This window comes from Saimiri boliviensis, chromosome 8 (assembly GCF_048565385.1).
Source record: "Saimiri boliviensis isolate mSaiBol1 chromosome 8, mSaiBol1.pri, whole genome shotgun sequence".
Lineage (NCBI taxonomy): Eukaryota > Metazoa > Chordata > Mammalia > Primates > Cebidae > Saimiri > Saimiri boliviensis.
This window is the reverse complement of record NC_133456.1, coordinates 11,188,638-11,213,022: the sequence shown is the minus strand read 5'-3', so window position 1 is coordinate 11,213,022 and position 24,385 is coordinate 11,188,638. Positions and strand designations below refer to the sequence as shown.

The following is a 24,385-nucleotide window of genomic DNA, read 5'->3' as shown; positions in this document are numbered from 1 at the left end:
TTTGGTCTGATTGCTCTCATGGTCCTGGCCCTCCTACTTCCTCAGCTTCAGGAGAAGGCGCTCAATCTTAATAAGGGATGATGGGGAATGAGGAAGGCAGCCCAGGTGGACAGACTAATGAGGGTTATGGTATGGCTTTGGGGAGGCTCAGAGACCTGCCCTGACTCACTCAGAACCAGCTACATCTTAGGGAGCTGCCCCAAAGAGATGAGCCTCAGTCACCCACCAGGTTCAGGGTAGTGCCCTCCCCTAGCCACGGGTACCCCAGGTAACCCTACCTGCTATATTATGAGCACAGGGAAGGTGCTGGGTTGGGGAGATATTCAGGGAATAGCTGGCCCACTGTTAGCTAAGGCATAACTTGCTTTATTAGCAAAGCCTTTCCCCACCACTGGCTGTGTAAGCCAGGCCTGCCAGGGCTTCCCATTGTGCAGATGGGGAACTGAGACTTGGGATGAGGGATACCTGACCACAGGGAGAGAACCAGGTTGCTCAAGTGTCCCTGTGAGGCTAGAGCTGAGCCCCTGCCTCTCTGCACCTTCTCCAAATCCCAGATACTCCCTGCTGCTAACTCCAAGCCAAGTCCTGTGCCCAACACACTCCCAGGCACAGGACAGAAGTTCTCAAACTGGGTTCCCTGGAGCTCTAGGAAGTAGACAGGGGGTCTCTGGGCTTATGTGGAGGGTCAGGGATAGTGAGAGGGAAATAAGAGACCAGCCCGGGATTGCCTACCCACTTAGCCAAAGGACCTCCTGTTCATCCTTCACTGTCCAGGTCCCAGCGTGGATTTCACTTAACCAAACAGTAAGGACTCAGCTGCTGCGAGAGAAGTGAAACAATGGTGGTGCTGGGTGAACTTTCTCTCTTTCCCAAAACCCCCTGATACGACAGTTAAGGGCTATTCAAAATGGCAAAACCCACAGGGACAAAGGTGTGCAGGAGGCACTAGGAACAACATTTTGGAAGCTGGAGCAGACAGACCGTGGTGATTGACTTACCAGGCCCTGGCAGGTTCACTTCTAGTAGCAATGGGTTAATGCTGGGGAACCCCAAAGGCTAGGCCCTGAAACACCAGCTAGGAGCCTGGGAGAACCTTCTCTGGGGAACCTGCTCGGTCAGGCCTGTGCCATTCCTTCCCTCGGGCTCTGGGAGGTCTCTGACACTCTCAGGCCCAGCCCACTGACCTCCATTGACTCTACAAGCTCTGGAGCTGAGCTGGCACTGTGTTGGGGTGGCATGTGTCGGTGTACATGGGTCCCTGTGTGCAGGGGAGGGGGCCAGAGCTGACCTGTAAGGTGGCCCCACATCCAGAAATCTTTCTTCATTCCATTCCCTCCTTACTCTTTCCTGGGAAAATAAAAATTTAGAGGGGGAACTATGACAGACATCATATTGTGTAAAGTGAGCTAATCACAGGGCAGTCATACAGGGAGATGAGATTAGCAGAAGAATATTTGATAAAAGGGAGCCCAGGTATGCACATGGATGGTGGAAAAGGTCAGGGTCACCCTGAAGAGATTGTGGGCCTGGTGCTTCCGCCTGGGCCATCGGGAGTGGAGGCAGCTGCCCCCCTCACTCAGGCTACAGTCACAAGGCTGGGTGTCATTGCTGTCCATAGGTGAAGCACACATGGGTCCATTTTCTCTCTTTAAATGCTCACTGCTAATCTGCTGGGCCTGGGGACAGGGTCTTCTCAACTCTCCCATCTGACTCATGGTGGGGATGCATCAGCCCAGGGCACTTGTCCCACCCCATGGTGCCCTGCTCTCTAACTCTTCAGCCCTTAGCATTACAGGGACACAGGAAGATGATCTGGGTCTCCAAAGCCCATTGGTCTAAAAACTATCCCCAGCAGGGCCCTGAGGCCCCCAGCACTTGAAGCCAAGGTCAGAAAAGCTTCAAGCCCACAGAACTCCAGCCAAGAACATGGACCTGATGCTACACTAGCACCAGGACCCTGGGATGTGAGTGAGTCCAGGGGAAAGGCCATGCCCTCTGACCCGTGGTGACTGGGAACTGCTCACCGCTGCACCCCACCAGCTCACTGGCTGCCTCCTGGGGAAGGGTCAGCAGACATCTGGGGAAGGAATATGAGAGGCAGGCAGGAGGCGCCGCCTGCTTCCCCACCATCCCCGTTGGTTCCTGCGAGTTCAGCCTTCTCACCCTGCAGCCTGCTCCTGCCCGAGATCCCCTGGCCCACAGGCACTGTTTCCACCCTCCGTCCTCTTCAGCACCAGGAGCTGTCCCGAACTCTCCCATCCTGGCTGCCTTGCCTGATCCCAAGTAAACCCCTGACACCCCTGCAGGCTCCAGGTGCAGCTACAACATCGGGTATTAAAAAAAAAAAAAAAAAAAAAAAAGTAAATTAAGCCTGTTTTTTAAAATAAAAAATAAAGGGGACTAGGGAGACATGACAACTAAATGCAAACTGGTACCTTGAATTTGATCCTGGAATTGAAAAAGGACATTAGTGCAAAACCTGGTAAAATCCAAATAAGGTCTTCACTTTGGTTTACGATATTGTGCCAATATCTTAAATATCTTAAATATGTCTTAGTTTTGATATTTATACCATAGTTATGCAAGATGATAACTTAGAGAAAACTGGGCAAAGGGTTAGGGAATTTCTGCACTATTTTTGTATCTTCTCTGTAAATCTAAATTATTATTTTTTTAAAAAATCTGTAAATCTAAAATCATTTCAAAATAAATTTAAAAATCTATGAAACTATACTGTCCTCAGACAACTAATAGACATTGTGGCAAGAATGAAACAATAACAAGATATTATTCTTAAAAAGGTCAAAATAGACATCCTGGAAATTTAATATACAATGGTTAAATGTAAAATTTGATGGGAAGATAAAATGGAGAAATCTCCTCACAGAAAGGCACAGAGATGGAATATTAGAGGAGAAAAAGAAAAAAGAACAGGGCCTGAGTTAAAGTTTCTAGAAAGAACAGATAAACGAGAGGAAGGAAAGAGTCAAAGAAACCATTCAAGAAAACATCCCAGAACTGAGGGACACAAGTAGTTCAAAAGCGTGAGTGGTAAGAAATGAAAATAAACCTTACAGTGAGTGGTAAGAAATAAAAGTAAACCTCACAAAGGTAGATCAGTGTGGAATTTCTGAACAGTGGGCAAAGAGAGAACATTTACAAGTTTCTGATAAAAACCAGGGCATGTACAATGGATTGGGAATCTGAATGACTGGGGACCGTTCCACAGCAATTCAAGAAGCTGGAAGGAATGGAGTGCTGCCTTAGAAAATCTGAGGCAAATGGTTTCCACCCTGGACTGCCAACCCACCTGAAATCTCTGTTGAGGATTGGGGAGAAGGAAGGCTTTCTGAGACATGACAGTCTCCAAAGTCTGGCTCCCTTCTGCCTGTCCTCAGGAAGCCAACAGAAAATGTTCTCAGCTGGGCACGGTGGCTCAGGCCTGTAATCCCAGCACTTCAGGAGGTCAAGGGGGGTGGATGGATCACTTGAGGTCAGGAGTTCAAGACCAGCCTGGCCAACATGGTGAAACCTCAACTCTGCTAAAAATACAAAAATGAGCTGGGCGTGGTGGTGCACACCTGTGATTCCAGCTACTCAGGCAACTGAGGCAGGAGAATCACTTAAATCTGGGAGGTGGAGGTTGCAGTGAGCCGAGTTCGCACCACTGCACTCCAGCCTGGGGGCTCCACCTAAAAATAAAAATAAAAAAAGAAAGTGTTCTCTACCAAAATGATGGAGAAGGGAGAAGTTCAAGGAAGAGGAGAAGGCCATAGGATCCATGAAAGAGTAGATCCCCACCCCAAGAAGGGGAAAGGAAATCCTGGGGACACATCGGTGCTACAGGCTGGGAGAACAGCTGGTCCTCATTGGAGCAAAGTGGGAGGCTCTGTGCAGGACTTTCTTGGAAGGTGAATTGAATTTAACAGGTGTATGAGAGCTAGGTCAGATAAAGTGGCCGGGAGTTGGGGGCAGAGTAAAGGTTCACAGAAGACTAAGCAAATAAACTAACAATAGCCAGGCGCAGTGGTTCATGTCTATAACCCCAGCACTTTGGGAGGCCAAGGCGGGTAGATCACTTGAAGTCAGGAGTTCGAGACCAGCCTGGCCAACATGGCAAAACCTCATCTCTACTAAAAATACAAAAACTAGCTGGGTGTGGTGGTGAGCGCCTGTAATCCCAGCTCCTCAAGAGGCTGAGGCAGGAGAATCACCTGAACCTGGGAGGTGGAGGTTGCAGTGAGATGGTGCCACTGCACTCCAGTCTGGGCGACAGAGCAAGCCTGTCTCAAAATAATAATAAACATGATAAACTAACAAAATCTAGACAGTTTGGACCTGCAGGAAACAACTAAAAAAATCATACCCAAAAGCATTCCATGAGGAGCAGTTCTGAATAGCATTTGCCAGGTCAGGGCAATGTTACCAGTGAGCCCTACCTCACCATATCACATGGTGCATAAGAAGGGGAGGGGCGGGCTGGGAGAGGGGCGCAAAGTCCTCTCTCCCACAGGATGACGCCCATGGATAATGCCTAAAACTGAACAATCGTGAAGTAGCGACATAAGTATGTCATTTAGAGATATGGAGCTGAGAGATTAGAAAGTGACAGCCTCTGGGGAGTTGGAAATGGAGAGGAAGGGGCTGCTGTGCTCCTAACATAACTTGCCTGGTAAAACTATGACTTTACACCAGGCACCTGTGCAACGCTGATTTGAAAAACCTGAATTTAAAAATCCATCTAGAAATATAAGAAAAAGGAAAAAAAAAAGGAGAGAGGAAGGCTGGGAGGGGAAAAATAGAGTGAGACAGAGGAGGAGGAGAAGAGGAGTAGGCAGAGGAGTCAGGGACAGGGGACTGATTGCTTTGACTCCAGCCTCTGGCTTCAGGACAGCGGACACCAAAGGGCAGCAGGTGACATCACCACCTCTGTTTACTCTTACTGCAATGAACACAGTTTGAGGTTTCAATTCCTTGATCAGCTGAGTACAGACCAGGCTCCTTAGACCAAAACACTGAATTGGTGTTGGTGATCCCTGGGTACTACCCCAACACTCCCAAAAGCTGGCAGTAATCACAAAGCAAGTTGAGGGACAGCAGCCACAGAGGTCTGAGAGATAATGCCATCCATCCTAGGGGACAGTGTCAGGTGGTAAGGAAGAAGCTCCAAATTTCTCCTAATTTTTTTTGAGATAAGGTCTCATTCTGTCACTCAGGCTGGAGTGCAGAGGCATGATCACAGCTCACTGCAGCCTCAACCTCCCAGGCTCAAGCAATGCTTTCACCTCAGCCTCCCAAGTAGCTGGGACCACAGGTGCACCCCACCATGCCCAGCTAAGTTTTGTATATTTTGTAGAGACAGGGTTTTCCCATGTTGTCCAGGCTGCTCTCCCCCAGAGTTTATGCAGCCGTGGAAGCACTGTCTTTGTAAAACTGTACCATTTCACCCTGACCCAGGCAGACAGCCCTGCCTGGGAAGGGACAGGGGTAGAGGAGGGCTGTCTGAGAAAGGGGGCCGAGTAGGCTGCAAATGTCTTTGCCACCTCTCACACCCTCCCTGGAATCCCGAACTCTGTGTAATTTTCAGGAAATGCACAAAGCAGCAACCCCTCAACCCAGGAGCCTCCTTGTATGGGACAGACATCCTTTCCTAGGGGCAGAATGAGCGCTAGGAGTGAGGGAGCCCCTGAGTCCCAGGGAGGGAGGATACTCCCTCATGTGAGCCTGCACTGCAGGCCTCATGCCAAGGGCAAGCTCAGCTGAGAGGAGTCCAACACAGTTTGGAAGAAGCCCAGAGCGCCTGGCTCCTCAGAGTGGGAGATGCTGAATCTGGACCCCCGGGTGGGCTCTGTAGATCACAGAGAGGAGCATGGAAGCTCCTCAAAAAGCAGGACAGCAGGCCAGGTGAGTACCCTGGGAAAGCTCCCTCCATTGCCCAGGCCTTGACCAGGCCCAGGACATGGCTCATTGAGACTGAAGCCCTGCTGGGGACCCAAGAACCTGCTGGCACCCCAGGATGTCGGGTTGCCCCAAATATTCACCTTTCTACATCCCATGTTCACTGGGTACTCACTTCACTGGGGTCCTCTAGGATCTGTGGAGGAAGCAGATCACCTAGCTCAGGACTAGACATGACCTTCTCTAGTTTTCCAAGGGTTTCAAAGGCTGTGAGTGAGTGTGCACATTCCTGGAGGGCTCCAGTGCCCAGCCACTGCTGAAAGTCATGGAGGTGGCAGAAGCAGACCTCCCTGGGCAACAGAGGGGCGTGTGTCCTACCCCAGGAGCCAATCTGAGTGGAAACCAAAGCCTCAATCCAGTGGCCCTGTTCAGTGAGGGAACCTATCCAGCCTCCTGGGAACCCCTATCTGCTGTGGTGGTTGAAGCCACAACCCACAAAAAGCTGTGGTCTGAGGGGGAGACAGTATGCCAGCTTCAGGGATCCTAGTCTAAGAGGGGAGGCTGCCAGACCCTCCTTGATGCAGAGGATGAGTTTGCAGGGCCCAGTCTCCTGCTTTCCCCCACGAAGGCTCTAGACCCGTTCCCTCGTTTCCCCTGAGTGGCTCCTCTACCACTTAGCAACGGAGACAATTTACATAATGCATCGAATGTGAGAGCAATAATGGCTGGGGAAGCAGGGTGCCCGTTAGTGGCTCCTCGGAGGGAAAATACCTGCTCCCACATCACTGCCTCCTCCTCTAGCGAACTGGGATGTGAGGCTGCTGGGAAGGAGGTGTCTGTAAGTGCTTGGCTGCTGCCAAGAAGGGCCCAGAAAGATGTGCCAGTCCTGAGACTGGGATTGGAGCAACTTCAGGACAGAGATACACACCGGAGGAAATTTCCAAAGCACCTGTGTTGAACATAAATCCACCCAGCTGAACTCCTGGAGTCTATACCCCTGCTGGGCCTAGGCCCTGCATCCTGACCCTTCCCGGAGGAGGAGGCCACTCCAGCAGGCAGGAGGTTGCAGTCAGGAGGCTGGGAGCCAGGCTGCAGCTGCCCAGGAGGTGGCCACGTTTGAACACAAAGGCAGCGATGGAAGGGGTAGAATACATACAAATTACTGGCACGGTAATTGCTTTTTATATAAATGTTCTTTTTAAAAGTTTTCCCTGGTGTGAAAGTCCCTCTTTAAAAGGAATAAATTCACTGCAAACCAATTTATTCCACACCGGTAGATGGAGCATAATGAAGGCTCCTCCGTCAGTTCCTGATCAAGAGGCAAGTGGCTGCCACTTGACCCAGCTTCCGGGTCTCCCCGCATGATGATGCAGTGTACTGGTAGGCCACGGGTCTCTGAGGGGCACAGGCTTGCCTGCCAGGAGTCAGCAACAAACCCAGACTCTAAGACTCAGGTACAAGTTCAGCAGACCCCATCAGGGTCCCAGGAGCTGTGCTCAAATGCTGGATATGAAACGGGCAGCCGAAATCACAGTGATTCATGCTGAGGGGGAGGCGCACCAGGGCTCTGGGAGTTGGGGAGCATGGGGGACCCTCACTTTGTAGGGTCAGATGAAGGGAGGTGTTAAGAAGGCTTCTGGGGGATGAGGCCTCCCGGGGCCTGCCTACAAAGCATGTAGAGGGAGCAAGATTGTGACAAGCATCTAGGGGTTATTAGTGGGAGTGGTTTATCTTGTACTGTAGAAAGCTCCCTGATGGACACCAGCTCTTCTCTAAGCCCAAAGGAACCAAGACAGACAGATCCCCCTGCTTTGGAAGGTAACTCTTCCAAGCATACTGGATAATCACCTGACCATGTCTGCAAACTCTGGAGGATGATTGCCTCCCCGGCAGGCCCAGGACCTGGAAAGGAGGCTCTGGCTCCATGCTCCTTAACAGCCACAGCTCTCTCATCTGAGAAATGGGGCTGAGTGGGCTGCAAATGTCTGAAATGGGGACAAGGTCCTTGGTGGCCTCACCACCAGCCTCTGTGAGCACTGGATTAGGGACGAGAACTGCCCTGGCCAAGACCTGTGATCTCTGCAGTAGGAATGTTTGGTCCAGCCGCATCCCAGGTTACACCCACAACCACCTGGCAGCCAGCTCCCACACAGGGCTGCTGAGCAGTGTCAGGCAGAGTGACTGGAGGGATGCTCACCATGCATGGGGGAACTGTGTGTGTGTGTGTGTGTGTGTGTGTGTGTGTGTGTGTGTCTGTGTGTGTGTCTGTGTGTGTACGCGCATGCTCCTCACCCACAATCGAGATTTCTCAGCTTTGCTAATTAATCAGCTAAGTAGTTCTCGCCTCCTCGGGTGACAGAGCTCTCTGCACCTGCCTCCTCACAGTCCCACCCGACCCTAATGTGCGCCTGCTCACATCTCCACAGGCAGCACTCAGAATCGTGCCTTTGAGCACACACACATGTACACGTTCACCTTCTATGACCACTTCCGTCTATAGACACACAAATGCTCACATGTTACTTATAGCACTCACATACATGGGTTCACTTGTTCTCTATGTGCAGGCATGTGTGCTCACATTCCCCACGCAGTGTTGCCTATCTCTCATGCAGCACGATCAGCCCATGTTCCCCCTCACACAAGCCTCAGCAGGTCAGGAATTGGGTCTACAGTGGATTACGGGACCAAGAATCACCAGGGCTAGCTGCCTTTCCAGTCTGACCACCTCCGCTCAGGTGGACTCCTGGAGAGCCTGGCATGACCCAGTCTTCTGGCCATGGTCTCCATACCTCATATGATGGGAACACCAGATTGGGCCTGCCAAAGATTCCTGGCAACCCCCATCGTCAATCTGTACCTGAAAGATGCAAAAGCTGAAGGCAGCAGCAAGTATCAGACACCACTGGCCTCAGCATTGATCTGGAGGGCTTCCTGGAGGAGGGGAGCTGTGGACTGGGTTTAAAGCTGGGAGAGGCCTGCAGGGGGCGGCGGGAGCAAGGAGAGTGGCAAGTGGACTTGAAGAAGCTGAGAGGTCTAGTGAGAGTGAAGGGGAGGACACCCAAAGGCCTGAAAAAGGCTCCTTGCTACCCTGACCTAGAGCCACACACCTGGGCCATGACTTAAAGTCACTCTAGGAATGGCCAGCCTCCCTAGCCCCAGACCGATATCTGCATGGCCAGCACACTTTCACAGCCAGCTCCTCTCCACTGCCTCTGAGCCCTCCATACTCTCACAAAGATCAATCCAGGGATCATCTACGTGGAGCCAAGTCCTGGCAGACACCCCATGCTTGCTACCTCTCCAAGGGCATCTGGCATCAAAGCTCAGTCAACCCTGATGCACTAGTCTCAGTTTCTCCATGGGGGCGGACAGTTTCCAAGCCTGAATGGAACAGAGTCAGAGTTCAAATCTGTCCCTTTTCAGTCCCAGAGGCCTGCCACTTTGCTTCTTCATCTACTGAATAGTGACTAGCTGGGCACCTCCTCCATGCCAGCCTTGTGGGCACCTATGGACATGTATAGCCCACAGGCACGCGTATGCCACCTGCACGCCTGCGTGTGTGTGTGTGCGTAGCCTGCCTCTCCATCCAGACTCCACATCCTTGCATACTGAGGTCAGGCACTCAAACCCTGAGGGTCGCTCACTTGGCTCCTTGCTTCACGAGAACCTAAAGAGGACAAGAAGGGGGTTTTCCCAGGAGCCACCCCTTGCCTCAGTCTCTTCCCCTCTCCATGGAGCAGGCCAGCCTCAGTTCAGAACCATCAGGTCCCAGGGCCGGGAGAGAGATATAAGAAAGAGAAAAGGTTTATGGCTCAGAAACTTTCTTCAAACAAAATCTCTACTTACAAGGTGAGGGCAGTCACACTTGAAGAAGGTGGAAGGAGGCCGTACTGAGCCTCCATCTCCTGCTTGGTTGTGGTAAATGCTGCTCCTGCCGCCCCTGGGGCCGGCTGTGGTTTGTCAGAACCAATTACATCTCTGCTTCCACCAAGTGCTTGGGGCTCCACGAATCTGAAGCAAGTGTCCCTGTGGCTACCACCGATCCAGCAATGAAAGGGAGTGAAGGATGGGGGAGGAATGCAGATTGGTTCAACTGTCCCCAGGGGGGATGAGCACGAAACCCATTCAGCCCTCCATCCCCAAGCCCCATCTCCCACCCTCCAACATCCAGAACAGCCTCTGGCTCTGGACACGGCAGGCCTGTCCCTCTTCAGAGATGGATGCAGAGGCCAGTCGGGTAGACAGTAGACCCTGGCCACTGTTCAACAAGATGTAAGGGCTGAGTCCAGGCTGACCTCCCCCTGCCATCTTGCTGCAAGACCAGCCTTCCTGGGGACCTCTGAAGAGAACCAGCAAGTGCATCAGAAGAGTGTGTGTGTGTGTGTGTGTGTGTGTGTGTGTGTGTGTGTGTGTTTAGGGTTTTAGGAAGTTTCAGACAAACCTTGCTAATTCCCAGGATGGAAGGATTGAGTGACCCTCACTTCAGGGAAGGGCCCTGCAGCAAAGCCAAGGGTTAGTGACTAAAATCTTCCAGGCAGAGCAGTGCTGTCTGCCTAGGGAGGTTCTGCTCATGGCCATTGAGATGGTCTCTCACTTAAACCAAGGGACAGAGAACCCAGGCAGAGAACCTTGCAGAGATCCTGAGAGATTCTACCCTCAAGAACCCCTGATTCTCAGCCCTGGCCTCAGCCACTCTATTTTCTTACCCACTAACCTCCCCATTCCCAACAACATCTAGGCACAGCTCAGATCTGGATGGCTTTGTAGGTCCCCCACTCCACTCCACTCCATTCTCTCCCTCTCTCTCTCTCTCTCTCTCTCTCTCTCTCTCTGAGATTGAATCTTACTCTGTTGCCCAGAGTGGAGTGCAGTGGAGCAATCTGTGCTCACTACAACCTCCACCTCCCAGGTTCAACCTCTACCTCTCGGGTTCAAGCAATTCTCCTGCCTCAGCCTCCAGGGTAGCTGGGATTACAGGTGTCCACCACCACGCCTAGCTAATTTTTCTATTTTTAGTAGAGATGGGGTTTTGCTATGTGTGCCAGGCTGGTCTTGAATTTCTGGCCTCAAGTTATTTGCCCACCTCAGCCTCCCAAAGTGCTGGGATTACAGGCATGAGCCACCACACTCAGCTGTCCCTTCCCTTCTCTAAGCCCATGGGGCCTAAGACACAAGTTGCCAACTTGTTGACTGATTGGAGAAACTGACTCACAGTCTTCCAGGGTATAGGGCTCCTCCTTTTGTCTCCACCCTCTCCCTCCCTTGCAGTGTCTCTGCAGCTGGCTCCCTGGATATCCGGTCAAAGAAACCACCTCTCCTTCCCTGGTCCACAGGCCCTGTGTTTTCAAGCTCTGCCCCAGCTTGGTAGCCTCTGTATCTATCTTAGGGAGTTGTCCCCAAAAGGTGTCATGATCAGCAGAGAAGAGGGGACCAATTTCTAAACCCCTGGGCTGAACCAAGCTGAGAGGACACCTTGGGCATGTGAACTTTTCTAAACTATGATCGACCTCTGGAAGGGCAAGCAATTGATAGTGGTTGTGTGGGTGAGTAGTACAAAAGTACCCCACACTTATGCAGGGCTCTATCTGCAGCTGTCCCTTGCCCCTGCTCCCCTGAGATCTTCACATACCCCGTGAGACAGGACTGCTTGGATCCCCATTTCACAGGTGAGGGAACCAAGGCTCAGAGAAGCAGGACATGTTCCAGGTCCCACAGTGCCTGCCCTTCCTATCCACTTCATCCTTTCACTACCTCCCACCATCCAGCTGCTGCCCCAGCACAGACCCTAGATTCAAATCCAAATCCAGCTAGGCCTCAGCTGTGGGACCACAGGCAGGTCCTACCTTCAGAAGGCACAGCTTTTCCTACCGCTTCTCTCCTACTCGAAGCTGTTCCCTATGTCCTGGGAACTGATCTTGGATGTGCCTGTAGTGACCCGTTGGCACAAGCTGGAAGCTGGAGGCCCTCTCCATGACTGCACCACCAGCCGATCCTACCCAGAGATGCTGCTCCCACAGACCTGCCCCTCTACGTCCATGGCCTCTATAGAAACTTAGGGGGCAACTCCCTGCTGAGGCTGCTCAGAATCCCAGATGCCTCCGAGCAGGGCTCCCTACCCCAGTCCTGCCCTGCCTGGACTCTAGAAGCCAGGCACCCATGTGCACCCAGGCCTCTCTGGAGCCTTCCTGTCATTACATCTCCATCTGCTCTAGGCTGTTCTGACATGATACCCTCATCCCAAGGAGCAGGAAGAGAGGAGGCCTGGCAGGGAGCAAGGGGCTGAGAAGGGGATCCATACCTGGCCCATCCTCACCAGCCCTGGAGGAGCCACTAGGGTGGGGGAGCCTCCAGGTGGCTGGTACCACAGAAGGGGTGGCCAACATAAGCCAGGTCCCTGGGGCAGGCATCTCAGGCAGTCCCCCTGACCACACAGCCCCTCTCTGGTGAGGGTGTGTGGAAGGATATGGGCCACCTAAGCCAGTCAGCTGGCCCAGGCCAGAGCACCTGTCATGGACAAAATGGCTTTAGAAAAGCTTCTCAAAAATGGAATTTTCTGCTGCCAGGAACAACAGAGTGTGTGCGTGTATGGCGGGGGGCGGGGCTGGAGGGGCCAGGAGGGCAACAGCCACTCCCAATCCAATCCTGTGTCTCCCACACAGTGCTCACGAGAGAACATTCCCAGACTTTATGGTTGGTGGGGGTAGTGGGTATCAGAAGAGGCTGCCCCAGGTCAGGGCATGGGAAGGAAAGAGGTAGAGAGCAGGCTGGGTTGGGGGGACACAGAGGGGGTCTAGGCAGGGCTTTGGTCAGGCTGCTGTGCATCTGCCTCTCTCTACCCAATTATGCTCGAGCAGCGGCCTCACCACGTCTCAGACGCCCTCCCAGGAGCCCCCCCTTTAGTCCCACGCATCCCCGCTGGGTGCCAAGCAAGAGGACCATATGGAGGGAATAATAAGACAATTAACTTTCCATTAAAGAATAATATATGTGGGTTTTTAGGGAGGCAAGCGACAGCAATCCCTATCCAGCGGCATATTTCACACCCGCGCTTCCCCGTCACCCCCTACCCTGATGCGCCCCACATCCCCATCATCTACACCAGGAGAGGAGGGTGCCGCTGGGCCTCACCAGGAGGTGGCTGGGTAGAGGGGTGGAGGCTGCACAATAAGCAAGTGCAGAGCCCTGAGATGCCGGCTCCAAGGCTGCAGGAGCCCTGCAGAGGGGCTGTGCTGCGCTTTCCACCCCTCACCTGACTGCATCAGTGTGACAGCCTGTGCCAGTGGGGGTCCTGGCCAAGGAGCTGCATGCCTGTCTCCTGGGGGCACATGTGAACCACAGTGCTCTGGTGAAAGGACCTTCTGTGGGGTCTGGGGGTGACAATTTCTTGTTCTACTCTTATCTGGCCCTCAGGGCACCCCTCCCCACTGGCTTCCTTCTTCCTCTTCTGCTCCAGCCCCTTTAAGGTTCTGAGGGTCCCTGGTACTTTCAGGCACTGCTAACCCCACTTGGGATGCCCAGATGCCCAGAGGGCACCCTCCTAGATGGAACCAGAGTGCAGCCTCAGCCAGCACCCCCGGAGTCAGTGTGTGAGTATGCACATGCTTCTGAAGTTGGCTGTACCAGCTGAGGAGGAGGGTGGAAGGGGACAAGAGGAGGCCTGTCGCAAACGCACCTGCAGAGGGGCCCTGTCTTACCTCCCTGACCCCTCGGGAAAGGGGCCCTGAACATGGCCAGGCTTTGGTCCATGCTGGGAGCCAGCTCCAGATGTAGTACTCCACAAATATTAATTACACATTCCTGTGGAGTGCTGAGCAGACGGGGCACAGAGATGGCCGGGGGCAGACAAGATGGAGTAGGACTGTGCCGCAACCACTGGTTGGAAAATGCCATTCCCGACTACCCATAAGAAGTGGGGACACACAGACACCATCAACTTGAATCACCATGACTGTCCAGAGAAGCACAGCATTGGGGAGGGGAACAAAAGACTCAGGTTGGGGGGATTTCCAAGTCCTCAGGTCACCTTTTCTATGAATACAGGTTCAGCAGTCCAGGGGAGGGGCTGCCCTGGGTGGCTCCTCTGCTAGCCAGCTTCCCCTCCACCACTCAGGGCTTGCCTGCCAGGGATCCAGGATGGGACTGGCTGGTGGAGACAGCAGCCAGGGCCTCAGTTTTCCCATCTGTATGATAGAACCACAGGAATAACTAGTAGCATGTAGCTGGGCTAAGGCCATCATGGGGTGGAGGCAGCTGGGACATGGGTCTCACCGTATGCCATTTCTGCCCTGACTGGCAGGCAAGCTATGAGTAGTTGATGAGGACTGGGAAAGGCTTCCATGGGTCCAGAATTGGCTTGAGCCTTCCCAGAGGGTAGCCTGTGGCCTCCAAACATGGCTGTCCCAGGTTCCTGCTCCTAGCCCAGCTCTGGCCAGGCAGCTCTAGCCTCAGCCCCGATCCCGGGCAGAGGAGCTTCCCTCCTTCTGGAGATCCTCCAAGGAACGTGTCTCTCCAAAGTCAGGAATGCATCCCGGGAGTGGTGTGCCTCAGGAGCCAACCAGCTCTTCATCTTGTCCGACTATAATCTCTCCTGCTTTCCTACCCACCAGGTTCCCAGCGTTGCTCCCCCTGGACCCTAGACACCTAGCCGGATGAAGGTAGGTTCCTGGCTGTACCCATCAGAGTGACCTGGGCTTCAGAGAGGGGAGACCTGTCCCAGCTCCACATCCTCCCACCCCCATTCCCCATGCACCCCCAGGCACCTGATGAATTAATTATTCATCATCCTGATCAACCTCATTATGTAAGGGAGCTCAGAGCCCAAGCATATGCACTCTGCTCTCCCTGAGGATGGGACAATATGGTACTGACAGGGGAGGGTGGAAAGGAGGCTCCAAACACCTTACTCAGGCCCCAGGGGCTCTGTAGGGGGAGAACACAGTAGGGTCCATACTTTTGTGGCCTATTCAGGCCAAGAGTGGGCCAGGGCTGGTGGGAGTTGGGCTGGGGAACCCGGGAGGATTCGGCTCAGGGTGTCTGGCCAAGCATGGGGATGGGACCAGCACGTGAGCACCAGGCCACAAGGAGAGCTCCGGCTATGCACTAGCTGTGGTGTTAGATGAGGAAATGAAATGGGGTCTTCACAGGAGTGCCCGCATGCCACAGAAGTATGCCATGGTTTTCAACCTGCAAATGGGCCAGTCTGCACCCAGCCATGCCCCCACGGGGGTTATGGTGAGGTCAGGAGGAGGAAAGTGCCAAGGCAAGGAAGACATTCCCAAATGCTACTGTCTGGAGTTTCTGCACTCTGGCAGCTGCCAGCCCTCATGGCTCCGAGCTACTGGGTGTAGGGCAGCCTCTAGGATGGGGGTACGCAGGCTGGGCAGCCTTCAAAGGGAAGAAGGCCAAGGGGCTTGGATGCCAGGATCACACCAGCCGTTTGGGGGGCAACTCAAAATCAGATCAAGGAGGGCTGAGGAAGGGCAGCCCCAGTGGGGCCAAGGCTGCCAGCTTGGCAGGGCTGGTGCCAGGGTTTGCAGCAGCATCACAGCTGGGTCAGGGCTCTGCTCCAAGCATCTTCCTGACCTGTCAGAGCCAGCCATGGGCTGGGCACATGGACCATCTTTGTGTGCATTTGGAGAGCAATGGTGGCTCAGTCAGGGTCAGGGTTGAGTCATGAGGGGCTAGGGAGCAACCCCACAGGGTTGCCCTCTTCCTCTAGAACTCTACAGCTTGCCCCCCTACCCCCACACCCACCTCACCAGAGTGCTCTGTGCCAAGAAACAGATCCATAGCTATCTGCAGGAAGTAAGAGGCTGAGGAACCAGATGAGGAAAACTAGAGCAGTACAGATTGCCGTTGGAGAGCTGGCAGCCATTGGCAGGCAGAGGCGCTCCACCAGAGTGCCAGGAGGAGCCAGGGACGCCAGGTCAGCACTTCTCTGCCTGCCTGTCTGCCGCACTGAGCATGGCCCTGCTCTGACCCAGCTCCCTACTGCCCGAGGCTCATCTTGTCCACCCTACCAAGAGGGGAAGCAGAGCCAGAGCCGGAGCTGCACCCTGAACAGGAGTCAGGAGCCCAGGGTCCAGGCCCCAGTTCTGCAACAAGCCAGCAGCATGACCACCTTGGTGATTGCTGAACAGGAGTGGGTGGGGACAGGCTCACCGATGAAAGTGTCTGGAATCTCTCAAGTCCCATCAGAAAGGAAGGAAAATGATCCCTGGGAGTGAAAACGATCAATGAGGGAAATTCAAATTTGATTTCCAAAAAAGGAGCATATCTGTATCACCCTGTCCATTGCTATTTTAACCACTTTGTCCTTCAGTCAGACTTCTCAGCTGTGTCAGGGATCAAGAATGTGGATCAGAGAGGATCCAGGGCTCACCCAGGGGCACACGATGGGTATGCTGAGCTGGGATTCCATCTCTGGTTCTCACAATCCAGCAAGCTCACTGGTCCAGACAGACCTCAAGCTTGATGTGTGTACATTATTTTCTCATTGCCAGACATTCAGAGCCTGAGTTGCCCGTAAGTATAAAATAAACATCCTCAAGCTGATGGTTCAAAGTATGAAGGATTCTTGACCAGAGGGCTACAGTTAACTCCTGATGTGGGGTATAGCTTATGTCCTGATACGAAACTTGGAAAGGTGCTAGATGTACATATCAGGGAGCTATCATTCCTTCATTAGCCCACACAGCTATCCTTGGCAGTGGCTGCTTGGAGCCCGGTTAGTGTTGGGTGCTATTCCTGAGCCTAAATTGAGTCCTGTTCCGGAACAGCTTTTCCTACAGCACTGTCTCTGGAAAGCTCTGCCGGCCTCCAAGTGCGGCTGAGTCATTCAGAGTTCACAGGAAGAGAGTGTGATGGGGGCTACTGAGATCCAAGCCTAGCAACCAGGAAAGGGATGTTGAGTGTCGCTGGGCCACTGACGGGGAGGACACAGACCTCCAGGACCTGGACTCTCCCTCCCCACAGCATTGCCACGTCCTTAGCCAACCCTGATCTGCCCCAGCCTGTGCCAGAGGCCCCACATCCACACCCAATGTCAACACACTGGCTGCCACACCCACTTCCTGGGTACCAGCTATAACTTAAGCATGAGGAAGGGACTCGGGACAATCCCCATGGTCCCTGCCTCACATCTGCTGACCCTGGCCCTGACCAACAGGGACAACAGGAACACAGTGGGTATATAATCCCCAAACCCTGGACCTGGACTCCCGACTGAACCAGCCACAGTAGGCCGGTTTACCCTGCAGTTCTCAGTGGGAGATCCCCATTTAATCCCCTGCTCCGTTCTGGTCAGCACCTCCTGGCCCAAGCCCCAGGCAACAAGATCCTCAAAGAGCGCACACACGTACCCCGGGAGTCGCAGCCCTGTCACTCCAAGAGCTCGGCCCTCCCAGGCGCTGCATCTCCACATAGAGAGCAATGGCTCAGGAGCCCGGGGCCTGACAGCAGCACATTTTGCAGCTTCCGGGGGTGACGGATGGCCTGCTCTTCACATCACTATTTCAAACATTAACATAATCTCCCAGGATGGATGTGGTGGCTGGTGCCTAATCAATCACCCCTCCCGCACCTGAATCCCTCATCTCACCAGGCATGGGATTTCCACTGTTTCCTGCAACAGCACCTCAGGCACCGCTTTCGGACTGGCATGGACTGGCCATCCCCGTCATTTCCTGGATCCCTTTGGCTCCCATGCACCCCCCACGTCCACTGGTCCCTCCTGGGTTGAGCTCCCATCCCAGGTGTGCCTCAGACACAGACCTCTCCCTCCTGAAAGCCCAAAAAGCTGCAAATCCCTCTCAGCAACAGGGTCGCATCCAAGCTGGGTCGCTGCTCTGGCCATGACCTCAGGAAGAGCAGGCCAGGCCCCGGAGGAGCGCTGCTGTTCAGTCATGTCCCCACCTCCCCCACCACCGTGGGCCCAGCAGGTCCCACCAGGTCCCACCACACCAGGACATCCATTAAACCCAATCTTCCTCACTCCTTATTTCTGAAGCTTTCCCCCTTCCCTTGGAAGAGATAGCAAGTGGCACCGGACTCACCTCACGGAGCTGCTGGACGCCTCCAAAAATCCGCATCACGCCGTCAACCTCCTGCTCCAGGCGCCGGGCCCAGTGCTGCATCCTGCATGCAGAGAGAGGAGAGAGGCATCAGGAGGGCCCACCTGGAGTTGGCACAGCCCCGCCCCAGCCACCTGGGGGCACCAGGGGCAGTCATCCACTCATACCCTAATTTTCACTGGAGGAGGAACCACAGCAAGGAACCAGCAAGCGCCTGCGATTCCCCTTTGAAGTCCAGACCTGGTGGCCCAGGCTCTCCACATGCACTGTGGGGCGGCAGGGAGGAGAGAAGACTGCATTGTGGATGTGCTGAGGGAGTTCAGCGGCTCGGAGAAGCCTGCAGCGAGGCCACTGTTCATTGTGAAGAGCCAGCCCTTGATGTAGCTGCTCTGAACATGGGGACTTCTGGACACTAGGGAGGAGGGGGACACGAAGGAGCCTCAGGGGGTGAGGTCTGCTGAATCTTGAAGCCACCTGTTCCCAAGGCCAGGTGGGGCCTGGGGAAGGGGAGGGAACACTGCTGTTACCAAGTCATTGCATAACTGGCAGGTCCCTGCCCCTCTAGGTCTCACCTGAGCACTGGACATGGAGAGTTCCAGTTCAGGCAGCCCTTGCCTGTCCAATACCCTTGTAGACAGACGCTTACCTGAGGCTCATTGCTGGATGTGCAGCAGGAACCACCCACTCATGGGTCCACTGCAGACCATCCTGCCCCACAATCTACCTGAGCCACGGCCTGCACAGGTCTCCCTCACACTGGTACCACTCTGGGATCATTTTAACCCATTTGCATCTCAGCTTCCTTCTCACAGGGATAATTTGGTGCCACCTCTCAGGGTGTTATAAGAACACATGAGAATAGGTCAGTCAAGGGCGCTCGTTGCACGGGGATCTTTGTGAGTGGACAGGATGGACAGTTGGTCACATGGCCCTCTATTCTCCGACCCTATTCCTTCCCACAAGAGGGAAGGTGTCTGGGGCGAGGCCTTGCCTGGGTTCAGATGCGTGACCCACTCCCTTAGGCAGAGCCGGATGAGGTGAGCAAAACCACACCAGACCTTGCCAGAGGCCACACACAGAACCACAAAGGTGCTCTTTGCCCTCATGCATCTGAAAAGGTATCTCAATTTCTCTGTCCCACTTGACACACTCCCATTTTACAAACCAAGGCCTTTCCAGGAAGAGTGCACAGAAAAATTACCATGAAGATTTAAATAAGCCATGGGTCAAACACAGACCACAGTGTGGAGCAGGGGCAGGGTGATGCCAGTCTCCCAGTCTCTGGAGGTACCCCGGAAGCCCTGGGGTCCAGGAGATTGCATCTGGCCCCAACTCCCTAGGCCTGCTGCCTTCCCCAGTGACACTTGGGCCAGGACTATTCTGGCTCCATGGGTCAGAAGAGACCAAGCCTCCACCTGGCCTCCTGCCCTGCCTCCCACCTCAGGCCTGTGGCTAGGGGGCTGGGCCCATGCCACTGTGGTGTATGTGCCTGGGTCGGTTGGCATGGGAACTCGGAGCAGGAGGCAGGCAGATCACTAATTGCAATTTGCCAAGCTGAATGTCAGGACCATGATGGGAAAAAAATCAACATCAAACGAAAGAGGTATTAGCTTCGGCTTGTTGCTGGCTGAGCCACGGCCTGATTCCCTCCTCCGCTCCCCACCACAGGAGAAAATCTAACCCTGAGTGTGTGTGTGGAGGCCAGACTGCAGCCTGGGCTAAGAAGGGCAAGCAGGCCTCAGCTACCAGCCTGGGGAGGGCAAAGGGCAGCAAAGAATCGAGAGCTTACATGACCCCTGGCCCCGTTCATCGGGCACTCATCTCTTGGGCCTGGCTGTGGGTGGACAACCTAGCCGGTGGCTCCTTTGTGTTTCTGAGATGGAGCCCTGGGGACTAATGTTGGGATGGGCTATCACAGTCAGTCAGGCAGGGGGCAAATGGGCAGAGTGAGGATCTGATCCCTGAAGGGAACCATTAGCTCTGCCCTGGCCCGGACCCTCACCTTAGCCACTGATTGGTGTAGGGGATAAAATGCCAATCAATCCTTCCTGGGACTCCTATCTGCAAGGGCATCCACTATGTACAAGGTGCAGTGCCACCACATCACCTGCTTTCTTGCTTCAGTCCTCACAAAGAAGCAAACACTATCATCTCACCTTACAGATAAGGAAACTGAGGCATAGGGGGTTTATCGACCTGCCTAAGGTCACCTATCCAGGAAGTAGTGAACATAGGACTTTCTCCAGAACTGCGATGGAGTCACAAGAGCTGACTCACAAAAGTAGATTCTGTGCACCTCCTCCCAACGCTGCACTTGGTACCATCACCTGGGGAGCTTGAAATAGGTCATGGTGGGAATATTTACACCACAGGAATTGGCACATGCTAGAAACCATGTTTTTCCCCCTGGAGAGCAAATTGTAAACATTTACCAGCACATCACTGGTTCCACCCAAGACTATCGACTCTTAGTACGTCTATAGGTCTCTGCTTCTAGGATTTCACAGATAAGTAAAAGAAAATTAATTGGGAGAAGAGACATGGATGCCAAGTTTTATTTTGCCCAGACAACACATTATTATTATAATCATCATCATTTCATCTAAAAAGGCTATTTCAACACTAAAATAATTTTTAGAAGAGCCAAGTCTCAGGATAAAGTCCAATTCTTCCCCAAGACATACACGCTTGCTCTCCCTCCCTCTCTCTCTCTCTCTCTTACACACACACAGTTTCCTCACTCCCACCCACAAGGCGGAGTAGCTCTAGACTCTGCTATGGACTGCAGAAACTGGCCTGCTATGACACAGCAGGCCACACACACATCCTCCCAAGGTCTAGGAGTGGCTCCAACCCTTTGCCTGGCATCCTGGACCTGCTGGGCAGACCCCAGGCCCTAGCATATTGCCCATCAGCACAGTGCCAGGGAAAACAAGTTACTCTGATTATTCATTTAAACCAAACCCAATTAGGAGGCAATATGTGTATCCTAGAGTTAAAAAGAAAATGATAGATAATTCATTCCATTGTCACAGAGATGTGACTGTGGGTTCTAGGACTTGGCCAGTGTCCCAGTGCCAGCTCCAGAGGGTGACACAGAGGCACTGAGGGGGCAAGGAGTTGACTATGCACCTGCACTGTTCCTGCCTGGAGGCTGAGAAGCTACCCACCAAACGAGGCCCAACCCTGGCCAGTCAATCGTACTCACTCCAGCAGAAGGGAGGGGGCCTTGGAAACACAAGGGATGCATGGGAATCCCTACCTGCACTGGGTCAAAGGTAAGCTGATCAAATCCTGCCCAGACTTCCCTCTGCTGAGGTATTGATTCCTCTGCTTGGAATCAAGCACCTGGCTCAGCCAATGCCTCCCTGACCAGACAGTGTTGCCCACAGGCCCCACACCCAACAGGGAGGTGCACCTGCTGGCTCCCCACATCCTTGTAATTTTCCATGCTTTTCATTGAGATGACACTGCTTATCCCTAAGTGCTTCTAAGTGCCAAATTAACAGGGCAGTGAGGGGAGACTGGCCCGGAGGAGATGCAGGCATCTAGGTGCTGCAGTGGCTTAATGACTGGCGTGGGCACAAGAGACTAGAGACTGAGTCACGTCCTCCAATGTGCCCGACTCTAGGGAAGTGAACACATTGTGGCTCCATTTCCCAGACAAGAAAATTGAAGCCCCTGGCAAGGATGAGTACAGGATCACATACTTAGAGAGAAGCACACCTGTCCTGACTCCATCTGTTCCATGACCCCATCTTTCCAGGACACTGCAGCCTTTGGGAAGCCTCAGGGAAAAGGCACTTCTGCTGCTGCGTGACCTTGGAGCATTCTGACCCTCAGAACCTCAGCTTTTCCATCTGTAAATGGGGGTAATAATGACTGGCTGAATAGTTTTAATGGGCAAATCCACAGGTTTTTACTGGGCAGTCCCCTGAGGGCTAACAGCTCATGCAATACAGCTCCTCCTCGAAGATCTAAAGACTTATTGAGGGCTCAGGATGTTTTCGATGAAAAATTGTGTGAGGGGTGGGGAGGCTTGTGGGGAGGGGCGCTTCAGAAAAGGCCTGGCAGGCTGAGGCAGCTTTGCAGGAAAGATGACACCCAGTATTGCAGGATGCCAGGCCTTGGTTTCCAGGGTCCAAGAGGAGTCAGGGAGGGAGAGGGGCTGTCACTATCAAGCCAGGGAGTGACATCATCTGTGGGGGGGGTAAGGAGCTGCAGCTGAGGACCCCTTTAGCAGACAGGACCATTAAGACCCCAGCTAGAAGGCTGGAGAGGCCCCAGGTGGAACTGCAACACATTCAGGTGGGGGCCCTCCCGCTCAGGGGCAGCTGCAAATGCTCAGGAGAGGGGGAGGGTAAAAGGGAAGCAGGGAAGGGGGGAAGGGGGGAAAAGGAGGAAGGGGGAGGAGGAGAGGGGAGAAAGGGGGAGAAGGAGAGGGGGAAAACGGAGAGGAGTCCGTGTGCAGATGCAGCAGCACAGATTAAACTGTTGCCAGTTGTTAATTTTATATGTGAAGTTGTTGATCAGAATGTGATTTAATTGTACAGTATAATCCAGGCTTTTGGAATAAATTATGCAGAAAACTCATCTATAATTAAACAAATCAAAAAACCAGAGACAGGTGACACAGCAGGTTCACCCTCAGAGGGCACGGGTGGGTGTGGGCGGCTGGACCCAGCCGAGGGGCAAGAAAGGATGGGGGAGGGGCTCTGTTCAAGAGCAGACAGGGGCAGGCCAGGAAAGGTCAAGGCCTTGTAGGGAGGAGGAGCTCGGAACGCCGGAGCTCTGCCTCTGTGGGCCTTCTCACCACTCACATGGAGGCATTTTTGTCATCAAAGCCCTGCTGCCTCTCCCAGATGGCCAGTCTGGATCGACCGTGTTTGTTCCACTGGGCACCTATAATCAGTCTGTGGCCTTCCCTTCAGCTTGGCGGGTCAGCCACTGCATGAGGGAGTAGGGGTACATACTGCGGTGGGGCAGCAGGGGAAGCAAGAGCCGTGGATGACAGGACAAGATGAGGCTGGGGCAGGTGAGGAGTGTGAGGGAGCAAGCACAGCAAAGGCCACTGCTGCCAAGTACACGGTGAAGCAAACTTGGCAATGGTGGTGCCCCAGGTCTCTTGCTTTTCTCCTGATAGGCTGGCCAATTATTCTCCCGGCTCTGGGGAAGGCAACAATTTAAAATAAAGTGCAGGCCGGGCATGGTGGCTCACTCCTGTAATCCCAGGATTTGGGGAGGCTGAGGTGAGCAGTTTGCTTGAGCCCAGGAGTTTGAGCCCAGGAGTTTGAGACCAGCCTGGGCAACATGGTGAAACCCTGTCTCTACAAAAAAATTACAAAAATTGGCTGAATGTGGTGTTGCATGCCTGTAGTCCCAGCTACCCGATAGGCTGAGGTTGGAGGATCGCTGAGCCTGGGAGGTCAAGGCTGCAGTGAGCCGAGGCCGTGCCACTATACTCCAGCCTGGGTGATGGAGCGAAACTGTCTCAAAAAACAAAAACTATAAAATATAAAGTGCTACTTAATTATTCTGGTTATTTCCACTGGCCTGCTACCTCCCACCTCAGCATCTTTGCATTCTTCTGAAGGGGAAAGACAGACAGGGTGGGGAGGCAAGCAGGCCACTCCCCAATCCCAGCCTGGAGAAGGTGTCACTCCAAGTTCAGAAAGCAGCTAAAGCAGGGCTTGGAACAAGGCTAGTCCCTCCCTTAGGCACTTGCCCTGCTGCAAACAGCGGGAAGCTCAGGGATGAACTCCAGGATGGCGGCATTTCCTGGGCCACCTCCCCTGGGGAGTCCTCTCTGACCACTCGGGTGGATGTCCCTGTGTATCTGGACTGAGTGCCCAGATCCAGCCCTGGTTCTTGCAAGACCTTCAACTAGAACTTTCCTGTTAGGCTTCCATTTCCACATTTGGAAAATAGAGATACAGTTCACCATTCCGTGGACCTCCAAGGACCCAAAGAGGAGGTAAGTGGAAACTACAGCCCCACATTAGTAGCGATGACTGCCCTACACACTCATGGCACACAGAAGGCCCATCCAGAAGGCAGGACTGCTCTCACCACAGTCAAGCCTCCCTCCTCAAGCCTGCAGCTCCCTAAGTGTGGGATGACTGCGCCTCCTCCTTAGATTGTGGCCTTCAGGTGGGCTGCAGCCCCTCCCTGCACTGCCCCTAGAAACCCAGTGCAGCAGAGACCTGGTAGGGTGCCTTGTCCAGGGAGCTGGGGAAGGGCAGGGCCTCCTGTGACCAGACCTTCCTTTCTGCTTGTCCACGCAAGAGAGAAAGCTCTCAGGTTTTGGCAGCTTTGGGGGCTCAAAGCCCAGGGCAGGGTCTCCCAAGAAGGACAGGGCTGGCAGAGGGCAACAGTCTAGCCGAGGTCACTCACTCCCCAGAGGCCACCTGAGC

At 53.7% G+C, this 24,385-nt stretch overlaps 1 protein-coding gene across 9 annotated transcripts in view; it reads right to left on the bottom strand.

Moving 5' to 3' along the window:
• Positions 1 to 24,385, bottom strand: part of CACNA2D2 (calcium voltage-gated channel auxiliary subunit alpha2delta 2) — a 140,793-nt gene that overhangs the window by 95,612 nt on the left and 20,796 nt on the right. For all 9 annotated transcript variants that reach the window (XM_074403798.1, XM_074403794.1, XM_074403792.1 and 6 more), the window contains exon 2: positions 17,955 to 18,036. In XM_074403798.1, coding sequence (XP_074259899.1) covers positions 17,955 to 18,035 — 81 coding nt within the window. In that variant the 5' untranslated portion in view covers position 18,036. The remainder of the gene's footprint in view (positions 1 to 17,954; positions 18,037 to 24,385) is intronic.